The sequence below is a fragment of the Pygocentrus nattereri genome, chromosome 8, assembly GCF_015220715.1.
Source record: "Pygocentrus nattereri isolate fPygNat1 chromosome 8, fPygNat1.pri, whole genome shotgun sequence".
Lineage (NCBI taxonomy): Eukaryota > Metazoa > Chordata > Actinopteri > Characiformes > Serrasalmidae > Pygocentrus > Pygocentrus nattereri.
In genome coordinates, this window is record NC_051218.1 from 18,219,513 (window position 1) to 18,233,032 (window position 13,520).

The 13,520-nt window shown below is 41.9% G+C and overlaps 1 protein-coding gene across 3 annotated transcripts in view; it reads left to right on the forward strand.

Moving 5' to 3' along the window:
- Positions 1 to 11,814, forward strand: part of tenm2 (teneurin transmembrane protein 2) — a 384,812-nt gene extending 372,998 nt beyond the window's left edge. For all 3 annotated transcript variants that reach the window (XM_037540529.1, XM_037540530.1, XM_037540531.1), the window contains 7 exons: positions 997 to 1,886; positions 3,413 to 3,588; positions 5,929 to 6,164; positions 6,397 to 6,693; positions 7,563 to 9,180; positions 9,295 to 9,425; positions 9,517 to 11,814. In XM_037540529.1, coding sequence (XP_037396426.1) covers positions 997 to 1,886; positions 3,413 to 3,588; positions 5,929 to 6,164; positions 6,397 to 6,693; positions 7,563 to 9,180; positions 9,295 to 9,425; positions 9,517 to 10,254 — 4,086 coding nt within the window. In that variant the 3' untranslated portion in view covers positions 10,255 to 11,814. The remainder of the gene's footprint in view (positions 1 to 996; positions 1,887 to 3,412; positions 3,589 to 5,928; positions 6,165 to 6,396; positions 6,694 to 7,562; positions 9,181 to 9,294; positions 9,426 to 9,516) is intronic.
- The last annotated feature ends 1,706 nt before the right edge of the window (positions 11,815 to 13,520 follow it).

Consider the following 13,520-nt stretch of genomic DNA (forward strand, 5'->3'; position numbering starts at 1 on the left):
CCATCTGATTTTACATGTCCAATTCAAAAGGCAAATTATTCAGTATCTGCATGAAATGAATGTATTTTGTTTTATATAAAAGCTCCCCTCAAATTAACAGAAAATATGTTTTATGATCATACACATATTGCTAGATGCTTACAATTTACTGCTGAAAGCCAAAATCTTAGACACTGTATTTTTTATAAAAATCATTTTTACAGAGCAAATCACTTAAGAGACACTATCTCTTTATAGTTTATAGCTCAGATTTGTGGAAAATGGGTCAGTAGAAATTCAGTAGAAAAAAAGGGCTTAAAATTACATTACCTATCTATTGGAATGGAAATAAGACTCACACACTCACCTTTTGAATGTAGCTTATAAAATATAAAAGTTAGGCAGAATATGTCAAAGTGCGTCTTGCAACCAACGGTGGCCTTGAGGAGTTAAAAAGGTTAAAAAATGGTTTGTCTGTTTAAACTAAAAATAATACCTGCAGTAACAAGTTCATTATCCTTTATTCAACTTAAATAACTACTTAAAATGAAACTATACAAAGCCTAAATTGAACTAAAGCAGTATTTTACATCAATTCAAACTTCACAACAGCTGTTCAATTTTTTTGCAGTGCACAACCTTTTCGAGTAAAGTTAGTCCAGTTTGAAAAGTCAAGACAATCTTTATTATGTCTAAATCAGAAATTCCAGTGGCATGAAATGTTGAAATAGTTAAAGCCCAGGTTAATCAGCAGGACAAAACAAGAAAACAAAACTGTGTTAAACAACAAAACATGATTCATATTAAACACAAGAAAACAAACATACAAGACGTATATGTCAAAAAGAAATACAGGACTGTTTAAATCCTATTTGTAGCCAGAACAAAAGAGTTACTAATGCACATAGTAATTTATGCTGAAGTAAGCAGCCACTATCTCTTTTGCTATTTACCATTAATAGTAACTGCTCTAATTTATGCCCTTACCTTGCTTAAAATGAATTCTTTTTGCTCCAGGTGCGCTTGGAGTGGCCTACTGACCTGGCTGTGAACCCTATGGATAACTCACTCTACGTACTGGAGAACAATGTCATCCTACGAATCACCGAAAACCACCAGGTGAGCATTGTAGCTGGGCGGCCCATGCACTGTCAGGTGCCTGGAATCGACTACTCCCTCAGCAAGCTGGCCATTCACTCAGCACTAGAGAGCGCCACAGCCATTGCCATCTCACACACTGGGGTGCTCTACATCGGCGAGACGGACGAGAAGAAGATCAACCGTGTGCGGCAGGTCAGCGCCAACGGTGAGATCTCACTGCTAGCCGGTGCCACTTCTGAGTGCGACTGCAAGAATGATGTCAACTGCAACTGCTTCTCAGGTGATGAGGGCTACGCCACGGATGCCAGCCTCAACTCGCCCACCTCGCTGGCCGTCTCACCTGATGGTACATTATTTATCGCTGACCTCAACAACATCCGCATCCGTGCTGTCCGCAGCAATCGCCCAGCCATGAATGCTGCTGGACGTTATGAGGTGGCATCCCCACGGGAACAGGAGCTGTATGTGTTCAGCGAGGAGGGACTCCACCTGCAGACCCTCAGTTTGGTCAGTGGGATGCCCCTCTACAATTTCAGCTATGGGCCTGATGGGGAGCTGGTCTCGGCTGTGGATAACTGCAACAACACTCTGAGGGTGAGGAGAGAGGGCACAGGGCAGGGTGGAGCCGGGTTGCTCAGGCTGCTCCTCCTGCCTGAAAACCAGGTGGTCACTTTGGGACTGGATCCAACAGGCAGCTTGCGCTCTGTCTCCGCTCTCAATCGGGAGATTGTGCAGCTCAGCTACAGCGGAGGCACAGGCCTGCTGGCCAGCAAAGCCGATGAGACGGGCTGGACCACGTTTTACGAGTGAGTGTGTGCTTGCATGTGTTAAATAACAGCACCATTTAGCTAAAGTGATTCTTCCGCATGCCACAAATGTAGGAGATCAGAAAAAAAAATGTTTAATGTAGACAAAAATACAGAAATTTAGAATTTAGCATACTGGTTTTAGTTAGGTGACCAGCAATCATGTTATACTGTGTCACAGAAAGGAAAGCACATAAGCAAGTCTCTTTGAGATTGCTTATCAACACTGTTTAAGGTAAGTATGATGATTTAGACATACAGTTTGCATGAAGCTAATTAGTGGGGTATCTATCCCCCACTTCTTTCCTTTACCAGTTCACTACATAAACCTTATAGGTGCAGTGTAAAACTGAACAAGTAAACTTTGGGCACCAAATCCCTTGGTTGATCCACTGAAAATATAACAGACATATGCAAAAGTTCAGATGCCCCTGTTCAGTTGCCCCTTTCATTTTCTATGTGAAAGTAACTATATATATATATGTATATGGTTTTACCTACAATATAACAAACTGTACAAATAACTCTAGGTCATATTAATCCTATACCGGTAAATATTCAATAAATTTTAAGTATGGAACCACTCAAAGAATCATAAACTTGGATTCTCTGTGGCCCAAATCAATCTGACAACCAGTTTCCTACTTCAGTTCCAAGCATTAAAAAATATAAAATGACAGAAAATTAGATTTTACATTGCGATGTTAAATGTACATAATCAAGACAGTGCCACTGCTAATGATGCACTGCTTTCACATAATACCACTAGGCAAATGGTTAGTGTAAAAACTTAAATCACAAGTAAATGGGCATGTTTTCTACTTGTGTATGGAAGTTTTAAGTGTGATAGCAATCAAGTAACTACTCTCATCTCTGTAATCTACATCTAGATTTCCTATCTTATGTGAATCTGTCATAAGTATTGTAGTCATTCTATGGTAACATCATCCCATTTCCCCATGTCAACATAATTCCATCCAAATAGTACTTTAAAAATCATCCTAATGAAAATATATGTAATATTGTCTCCATCTGCTGTCTACTTTTGGTATTGCACCCTATACAGCGCTCCACAGGGAGATGTTCTCTCCACTGGCACAGACATCAGTCAGACTGAGACAGATCTGACAGGCTCTAAACATGATCCCCAGTGGAATTCTACAGAGAGAGAGCAGGAGAGAGAGAGAGCATGCCAGAGACTCCACTGAGCCAATATGGAGACACTCGCCATAGGATATGTCTGCTGATCTTTTGATCTTTGTTAATACCCATGAAGTGCGCATTATGACCACACACTAGCAACAGACGCCTCCTCTTATCTGGCGGAATACTCACACACTCTCACAAAGCCTGTTGAGCTTTTGAAGTTAAAAATCAGCCAGTTTGGCAGTTTGAAATGATTCATTTAAATCATCCACAGCCTCTTGATCTAGGTCTTTGAAATATCACTGAATTGTGGTCCTGTGCATTGTTAATGTCACAAATGGGATTTTATGAGAGTTGATAACCGGCTGTTGTGCCTACAGGTATGACAGCGAGGGACGGCTCACCAACGTGACTTATCCAACCGGAATGGTGACCAGCCTGCACAGAGAGATTGAAAAGTCCATTAACATAGACATTGAGAGCTCCAACAGAGATGACGATGTCACTGTCATCACCAATCTTTCATCTGTGGAGGCCTCCTATACTGTAGTGCAAGGTGTGTGAGCTCAGTATAAAAAAAGTCTATACCTCATCTAACATCTAACGCTGGGTTCTAAGACAAAGACTTATGATACTTGGAATTTTGTTATATCACACATACTCCCCACTCACTTCACCTTCTTCTTTGTGCTAGGATTACATCTTAGACCTTAACAGAGAGTTTGTTTATTTCCACCATACTGAATGTTTACTGTATAGGCAGATTTACATGAAGGTTTTGTGACATTGTAAATGTTGGGGGGTTTTTTTGGCTTTAAAAGGTAGTTTATTTATTAGATATTATAGTAGTTTATTAGTCATTTATTAGTAGTTATTTTCAATGAAAAAAGCACTTACACATTATTCTTAAGTTATGAGGAAAAAGAAACTAAAGCCAAATAGTTTTATTAAACTGTTCAAACTTCTATTTCCTACTTTGGTTATATTTGTCAACATGTGTTAAAGTGTTTCAATAGTAAGTTTTGCCTAAATAATGATTTAATATTTTTCTTTTCCAACTGATTGTTAAAAGCACATATTTAATCTTATTTTAATATTCATTTTAATATTCATATTTAAATATATCGTTTTTTTCTGTGCAATTGCTGCGTTATTGAAGATACTTGTTACATGTTTACTTTGTGCAAGCTGAGCACTGTGCTCACTGTGCACTGTGGCAGAAATTAATTTCATCCTTTTTGCTCTGCATAGAGGTAAAATTATAGTTTCCAAACAAACTGGATGCACACAGTGAAATTAAACAGGGATTTTAAAATTTCACACTATTTCTGTTGGTCAATCATGAAATTTTAACATAATGCAAAATGTTACTGGAGATTTCAAAATAGTAAAAAATTACAAAATTGGAGATGGAACATAATTTCACCACAGCAACAATGGTATTTACGGTTGTGTTAGTTTGTGTGGGAGTTCTTTGTAGATAAAATGGCCACACCCACCAGTGCAGTGTTAGACTCTAGACTGTCGATAATTAGTGCCTTTTAGTAAATTGCATATGCACACTGTATGGATAGTTTCACATCAAGACATTGTAACTCAGTGTTTTCTTTTTCAGATAAATAGGCCAATAGAAATAACATTACACTAACGTCAAGAATGTTCTTGCCTTCTCCTAAAAAGTTACAAAACTGGAGGTATGAAGTTTTCTCAAAACAGAAACACCATACACAGTTGGATAACTGGATAAAATACCACATACACAATTCAACACAATTCCTTTGGGCCTATATTTAACTTGTCAGACAGTGTCTGACAAGTTATTTTGTATCCATTAATAATTTATTAATATTATTTATAATATTTTGCTTACCAACTCACTCAGCAAGCTGCTGACACATCTCCTTCTGTCTCCCATGGATGAGCGGAGCTGTGAATGTACAGTGTATTCAGAGCTGCAGACGCAGCAGTCTGCCTGCTGTCCCCCATGCCCCGTGTTCAGTCTGGGCCTTTCTACAGTGAATGTGATTGGGGTGAAATTCATTGCCTTGCTGCCAGTAAATCCTCACTGTCTCCCCAACTCCCTACGCCACGAGCCCCATGCTCCCAGAGCTTATTTCACCTGTTTAGGAAAAAGTGTGGCGAATGTAAAAGAAAATGGAGGAGTGACTGGCAGACAGTCAGACATACAGACAAAGACAGAGTCTATGTCTGACTGGGCCTTCTCCCTTGGAGCACTGGAGCAGATGAGACAAAACCTAAAGTCAGACTGCTGGCACACATCACACGAGCCTAAAGAGGGAAAACTTTGAAAGTTTAATTAAGGGTGTAGTCCTGGAGTGCAATAAAAGTGGAAAAGATTCAGCTATCTGCAGCTGAGAGTCATTTAAATCTCCGGACTATACTTGCTCAGCTCCTGTTCAATCAGATCACCCTTAAAACCTCCACTTCTCTCTCTCACATTACTGCCTCACACACTAAAGGAGATAAAAGAGCACCACAATACTTCCTTAAAAGCATTCTGTCTATTGGTTCATATAATACACCACGTCCATTTGGAATGCAGTAGAGAATTCCTGACAGCCAACATGAATCTCCTTTATAGATAGTAATTCTTTTATGGTTCCTGGGTGTTCTACAGAATGGCATGCTCTAGTATCACTATGAATCAAAGAGTTTAAGAGGCAGTACAGAACATATCTTCAACCAAAATGGTTCTGTTGTTATTTTCAGTCATAACACTGATGAAAACCCACAGTGAATTTGAGCTGAGTCATCCAAAAAGATAAAAACAAATCAGAGCGCTTTTTTTGGAGCATTCAGTTGTCTTTGTTCAGAGAAGAAAGGCTGTACTGCACAGCTGAATGATAAATCTTTGTCACTCTGTCGCCCTCTGCAGACCAAGTACGGAACAGCTACCAGCTGTGCAATAATGGCACTCTGAGAGTGATGTATGCTAATGGAATGGGCATCAGCTACCACACAGAGCCTCACATTCTGGCTGGGTCGGTGAGCCCCACCATCGGCCGCAGAAACATCACCCTGCCTACTGATAACGGCCTCAACTCCATAGAGTGGCGACTACGCAAGGAGCTGACCAAGGGCAAGGTCACAGTGTTCGGCAGGAAACTAAGGGTGAGTGAAGAAGAACTTGCTTGGCCTTTGAAGCAATATCAGTTCTATCAAGCGTCAAGCTTGAGAATCAAGCATTCTCAATTGTTTTGAAGGTACATTACATAAATCTGAATATATATGATTGTTTGAAGTGACGTATGAAATAAAAGCAGATGGCTTGCATGAGCAGGAACCAACTGAAGAACCTCAAGCAGTGAAACCATGCCACTAAATTCACTAACATCTTTTTCAGGCACACGGACGCAACCTGCTTTCCATCGACTTTGACAGGAACACACGGACAGAGAAGATCTATGATGACCACAGAAAGTTCACCTTAAGGATCACGTATGATGCACAAGGAAGGCCTGCCATCTGGCAGCCCAGCAGCAGCCTGGCTGTGGTCAATGTATCCTACTCCACCACAGGCCAGCTGGTGGGCTTACACCGTGGCAGTATGAGTGAGAGGACTGAGTTTGACCCACAGGGCCGCATCCTTTCCCGCTCCTTTGTGGATGGGAAGGTGTGGAGCTACAGCTACTTGGATAAGGTGAGTTTTTGCCTTGGGAGCGGCAAAGAATGGTGTTAAGTCCCTGTCTGAGACATCAGTTTCTCTGCTGATAGAGGCCTATTTTTAAGGGTTGGTATCAGCCCATAGCATTATCAAAAGGCCCAGAGCATAATCAAAATTTTACTGTGTTTTGCTCTATTCATCCCTCTAATCAAAAAACACTCTTAAACTAGCCAGCCACAGTAAAATTTGATTCCACAGTTGCTGACTTAAGTGATTCAATTTTGTTTAAAGCTGAGAGAATGGAAAGTGTAACTCATTAGAGCAATGCTGACATATAACAGCATTTCAGGACACTATAATTGCCCTTTTCAAAAATGATGTCCAAAAGAGCAAAACATATACATTCAGAGTGTGTCACACTATCCATGTTCAAAAAATGAAGTTACTGTAGCATTTTACGTGGAATTCTAGCATACAGTACTTAAACTGGATTGGTTTTAATGACTTTAATGTACTTGTGACATTCGGTGACTTCTTTTTTTCTGTTTTGTTCTGCTAGAACAAACAGAAGCCCTGCAAGCTGTTGAGAAGCTTGATTTGTAGTTGACAGCCTTCACCTTGTTAGAGTAAACCAAATTATGATGGAGGTCTGATCTGGAAATCATTATTCATGCATTGTTATTGATGTCTGATAAAGTCTCCCACAGCAAATGAAGGAATCAATATTTCAGAACATTAAGGCAATGCATTATGTGTACTCAGAAAACTACTGATTAAGATTTTTAGTGGGTATATGTTTGGTATGAACCCGTTTGGGTTAAATATATCATAGAAATATCCTTACTTAAAGGGTGATGGATAAAAAAATAAAAGATTTTTTGTCTTCTGTTCTCCTTTCTGTGCAGTCAATGGTGCTACTTCTTCAGAGTCAGAGACAGTACATCTTTGAGTTTGATTCATCTGATCGCATCACTGCAGTCACAATGCCCAGTGTGGCCCGGCACACCATGTTTACACACGTCTCCATCGGCTACATCCGGAACACTTACAACCCGCCTGAAAGCAATGCCTCCGTTATCTATGACTTCAGTGAGGATGGCCGTCCACAGGCCACATACTTCCTGGGTACAGGGCGCCGTGTCCTTTACAAGTATGGCAAACTAGCCAAGCTTTCTGAGATACTCTATGACAGCACAGCTGTCACCTTTGGCTATGATGAGACTGCTGGTGTACTGAAAATGGTCAATCTGCAAAGTGGAGGCTTCTCCTGTACAATAAGATATCGTAAGATGGGCCCCCTAGTGGACAAACAGATCTATCGCTTCTCTGAAGAAGGAATGGTGAATGCCCGTTTCGACTACACTTACCATGACAACAGTTTCCGCATAGCCAGCATGAAGCCGGTAATCAGTGAGACACCTTTGCCCGTGGATCTGTATCGTTATGACGAGATCTCCGGCAAGGTGGAGCACTTTGGAAAGTTTGGTGTCATCTATTATGACATCAATCAGATCATCACAACAGCAGTGATGACACTCAGCAAGCATTTTGACGCTCATGGTCGTATCAAGGAAGTTCAGTATGAGATTTTCCGCTCACTCATGTACTGGATGACAGTGCAGTATGACAACATGGGTCGGGTAATCAAGCGGGAGCTGAAGATTGGTCCATACGCTAACACCACACAGTACCGTTATGAGTACGATGGTGATGGGCAACTCAGTGGTGTTAAAGTGAATGACTGGTCCACATGGCGCTACAGCTATGACCTCAATGGCAACCTGCACCTGCTGAATCCTGGCAACAGTGCCCGGCTCATGCCGTTGCGCTACGACCTGCGTGACCGGATCACACGTCTGGGCGATGTGCAGTATCGTTTGGACGAGGACGGCTTCCTCAGCCAGAGGGGTTCAGACATCTTTGACTACAACTCCAAAGGCCAGCTGGTGCGGGCGTACAGCCGTGCGGCCGGAGGCTGGAGTGTGCAGTACCGTTACGACGGCCTGGGCCGGAGGGTCTCCACCAAGAACAGCCTGGGCCAGCACCTGCAGTTCTTCTACGCTGACCTGAATAACCCAGTGCGGGTCACGCATGTGTTCAACCACTCCAGCTCGGAGATCACCTCACTGTACTACGACCTGCAAGGCCATCTGTTCGCCATGGAGGTGAGCAGTGGGGAGGAATATTACATTGCCTCAGACAACACGGGCACTCCACTGGCTGTCTTCAGCAGCAATGGGCAGATGATCAAGCAGGTGCAGTACACGGCATACGGTGAGGTGTACCACGATTCCAACCCTGAGTTTCAGCTGGTTGTCGGCTTCCACGGTGGGCTCTATGATTCACTGACCAAGCTAGTGCACTTCACGCAGAGGGACTATGATGTATTAGCTGCCAGATGGACATCACCGGACTACACCATGTGGCAAAAGATTGGCAAGGACCTGGCACCATTTAACTTGTACATGTTCAAGAACAATAATCCTCTCAGCGATATGCTGGACGTGAAGAATTATGTTACAGGTAAACCCGCGTTACACTCATTAACTAAAGGAAAACATTTTAATAATTGTGAGCTATTGCTCACTGGACTCTTTGAAGGCACTAAGATCATGTTTTTCTTTTATTTTTGCCCAGATGTAAAAAGTTGGCTGGTGATGTTTGGCTTTCAGCTAAGTAACATCATCCCTGGTTTCCCTAAACACACACTGTACTTTGTGGATCCACCATATGAGCTGCTCGAGATCCAGGAGTGTGAGAATGGCCAGGTGAGTTCCTGCATCAAAGCCATAGTGAAATTTGTTTCCTATCCGAAGAGAAGCAGAGTCACAAATAATGTTGCTTTTGTTCTCTTTGCAGCTGATGACTGGAGTACAGCAGGAAGCTGAGAGGCACAACCAGGCCTTCATGGCGCTGGAAGGCCAGCTACTCAACAAGGAACGGCGAGCTAAGCGTGACAAACTGGGCCACTGGTTTGGTACCAGCACACCCATCATTGGACGCGGCGTGATGTTTGCTGTGAAGGAGGGCCGTGTGGTAACAGGAGTGTCCAGCATGGCTAGCGACGACAGCAGGAAAGTGGCACTGGTGCTCAACAATGCCATCTACCTGGAGGGCACACACTACATGCAGGATGGCCGTGACTGTCACTTCTTTGTGAAGATCGGCTCGGCTGACGGTGACCTGTTGGCACTGGGCCTCACCAATGGGCGCAAGGCACTGGAGAGCGGGATCAATGTGACGGTGAGTGGGCGTTCACGGCGTGGCGTCACTGTGGAGTTCCGAGCACCGGCGCTGGCCCTGAGCATTCGCTATGGGCTTGCTGCAGATGTGCTGGATGAGGAGCGTGGCCGCCTGCTTGAGCTGGCCAGGCAGCGGGCACTGGCAGGAGCCTGGCTGAGAGAGCAGCAGAGGGCACGGGATGGAAAAGAAGGCAGCCGCTTATGGACTGAGGGAGAAAAGCAACAGCTGCTCTCCACAGGGAAAGTGCAGGGCTATGACGGGTATTACGTGCTACCCGTGGAACAATATCCCGAACTGGCAGACAGCAGCACCAACATCCAGTTTCTGAGACAGAATGAAATGGGGAAGAGGTAACAGAACAAAGGCCTCTTTCTTTTAATCTCTTTTTTTTCTCCTTTTTCTCTAACTTTTCTGTCCTTTGCTGTACCTTCTTTCTCTCTGTCTGTCTCTCTCTTACCATTCTTCTTTTTCCTGTATCTCCTTTACCCTCGGAGAATAAATGAACTTATGGGGTAACTCTCTGAACGCTGCAGGGACTTTTAAAAAGAACATTATTAATACTGCCACTGGCAAAAAATAACAATTTCAAAGACCTTGTCTTTGTTTTTGAACAATGGACTTCAAAAAGCACTGATAAACTGCAAACAAAACAGAACAGCTGTTGCAAAAGTATGAAAAATCCAATTTTTAAAAAAGAATAGCTATTTTTTGCCCATATTTTTTGGGTTCTGAGAGGATGTTGGTGCCAGATGGTACTCCATGTTCCTGTGTGATCCACATCGGCCACAGAGGCCCAATTGCCACAGAGGCCCAGTCAAAACATCAACACTGCGCAAAGTGTGCAATAGTGCGCAGCTTCTGCAAAGTGGAATATCGGTCTCAAGCCTCACATTCTCAACAGAAGGACTGCCAATTGCTGCTGTGGCAAGTCCCATAAGCCACTAACTGCTTGAAAGTCCTTGAAGAAATCAGAACTCCAAGAAAAGAAATGATTTTTAAAAAAAAAAAAATAAAAAATATGGCTATATTTGCGTAAAATCAATGTCAAAACATAGTTTTGTTTTATCACTGGAAGATTAGGATAGTATCTACGTTGTGTCAGAGACACTGAAGTTCAGGGTGGGCTTAGATGCGATAGTTTTGTACGTCTCAGTTGCAGTAGAATTGTGAGACTCTCACCAGGGCACTTCTGTACAGAAACATCGGGAAAAAGCTAACAATAACTCATGATATCACATTTAAAGGTCGTTAGTATCAGAAACTATTTATTTTTATTTTATGCTTGTTTTTTTATTTATTTATTATTATTAGTACTCTATGACAATCATGAAGGAGTCACCATTTTTAGCTAAGCAAACGAACACTGGTGGAGTATTTTCTTTTGTAAAATATGTAAGAAATGTTCATTACGTTTTTATATTAATTTTGATTTGCTTAAGCAAATTATAGTCATAGACAAAAATAATTTATGTAAAGTGTTTTAAAATGATTTATACTTTAAATAAAGTTTAAAACTGTGAAACTTGTTTTTCGAAATATATCTGTATGTACAGTGTATAGATTTACCTTTATGCAGCACAGTAGAATATTGTTCATAATATCAAGTTTTATATTTCTAACAAAAGGTGGCTTGTAATGTGCAAACCTATAGCTGGTATAACGACACTAGGGTTTTGTGACACTCAAATATCCCAGATAAACAATATTGATCCCCAGTTTGATGTTTTGTTTGTTTAGTTTTGTTTTTATGCAGAAAAATTGCTGTACTAGAACCCAAAACCGTAGAAATGGATTCTATCCACTGTGAAGAGACTCATTATGGATGTCATTATGTACCAAATCAGTATTGAGGGATTCTTACACTTAAGCAAGACTCTTCTGAGACCTTATCAATAAAAAGTTTACTTCAAGTGAGTTTCATTTGTTTTGTTGCATTTGTGAAATGTGAATGTCACTGAGAGTATATCACTGGCTGAGTTTCATGACAACATCTCTGTATATATGATCTACCGAGTTATAACAAGGTGTCTATGAATATGATTAAAATATGATTATATGTTGCAGATTTACTGTATTCATAGCCAATGTGTGGGCACACAAACATATAATCTGTAGCATGTTTTTGGTTAGATAACCTGACATTATCCTTAGACCACTGCAGTCATTCTGTAGTCCCTATCAGGACCTCTGGGTCTAAGCTCCATTTCTCGTTTTCGAAAAATCGTCTCTATCGCACCATGTGTTAAAAATGTTCAGACATTTTGTCTTGTGTACATTTTTTGCCCAAATATCACTGGATCCTCTGACTTACTAATTTGTTAAATATTGCTTAATACTGATATTAGTACATGCAAGCTAAATGCTACTTCGCATCAATTTATTGTCACTGTTCTGGCGTGTTATGCTACCTTGTCAAAATGTTCTACTGTAGCGCATATTTACTCGTATACCTGTAAATAAAATCTCCAGTTAGGATATTTTAATAGCCTAAAACTAATCATCAAAAATGCTACCAGTGTTAAACTTCTTATCAGTTTTCCCGTTCCACCTTAAACGTTGCAGCAGTTGTGATTAGCTTTCACAAACATGAGCAAAGTGGACAAAACAATTCTGACCTGTTGGTTCTGTGAAACAGCTAAAATATTCTGTCTACTTCTGCTGTCAAGCAACCTGCTCATATCAACTCTCTATGAAGCATCTTTTCCGCTGGCTGCTTGTTCAACTTTTCCGGTTCCACCTTAAATGACACAGCAATTCCATGTTCCGAGAAAATGACCTCAGAAAATGTTACGATGGACTGGCGACCTGTCCAGGGTGTATCCTGCCTTCCGCCCAATGACCGCTGGGATAGGCTCAGGCACCATCCTGCGACCTTGAGAGAGAATCGGCTTAGAAAATGTGTGTGTGTGTGTGTGTGTGTGTGTGTGTGTGTGTGTGTGTGTGTGTGTGTGTGTGTTTATAAGCATTTATAAACTATGATTATGCTCAAATGCTCCATCTTAACCCATTTCTTTTGGACTGACTCTGCATAGCATAAAACATTTTAACACTGCTGTTATACTTTTAAGAGCATTTAAACTCGAGTTACAGGAGGTTAAAACGGTGCCTCGTGCACGTCCATGACGTCAGTGAGCGCAAACAGCCAATGAGCTGCTCTGCTTGCCAATCATCACGCTCTGGCAGTAATGCCCGCCTTCTGCTGCCCAAAACCCACCTTCTTCTTCTTCTTTCGGCTGCTCCCTTCAGGGGTCGCCACAGCGGATCATCTGCCTCCATCTTGCCCTATCCATTGCCTCCTCTACTTTCACACCAACCATCTCCATGTCCACCTTCACTACATCCATAAACCTTTTCTGAGGTCTACCTCTTCTCCTTCTACCTGGCAGCTCCATCTCCAACATTCTTTGCCCAATATATCCACTATTCCTCCTCAACACATGTCCAAACCATCTCAACCTGGCCTCTCTGGCTTTATCTCCAAACTGCTCCACCTTCACTGTCCCTCTGATCTGCTCATTTCTAATCTTGTCCATCCTTGTCACTCCCAACGAAAATCTCAGCATCTTCATCTCCGCCACCTCCAGCTCAGCCTCCTGTCTTTTAGACAGAGCCACAGTCTC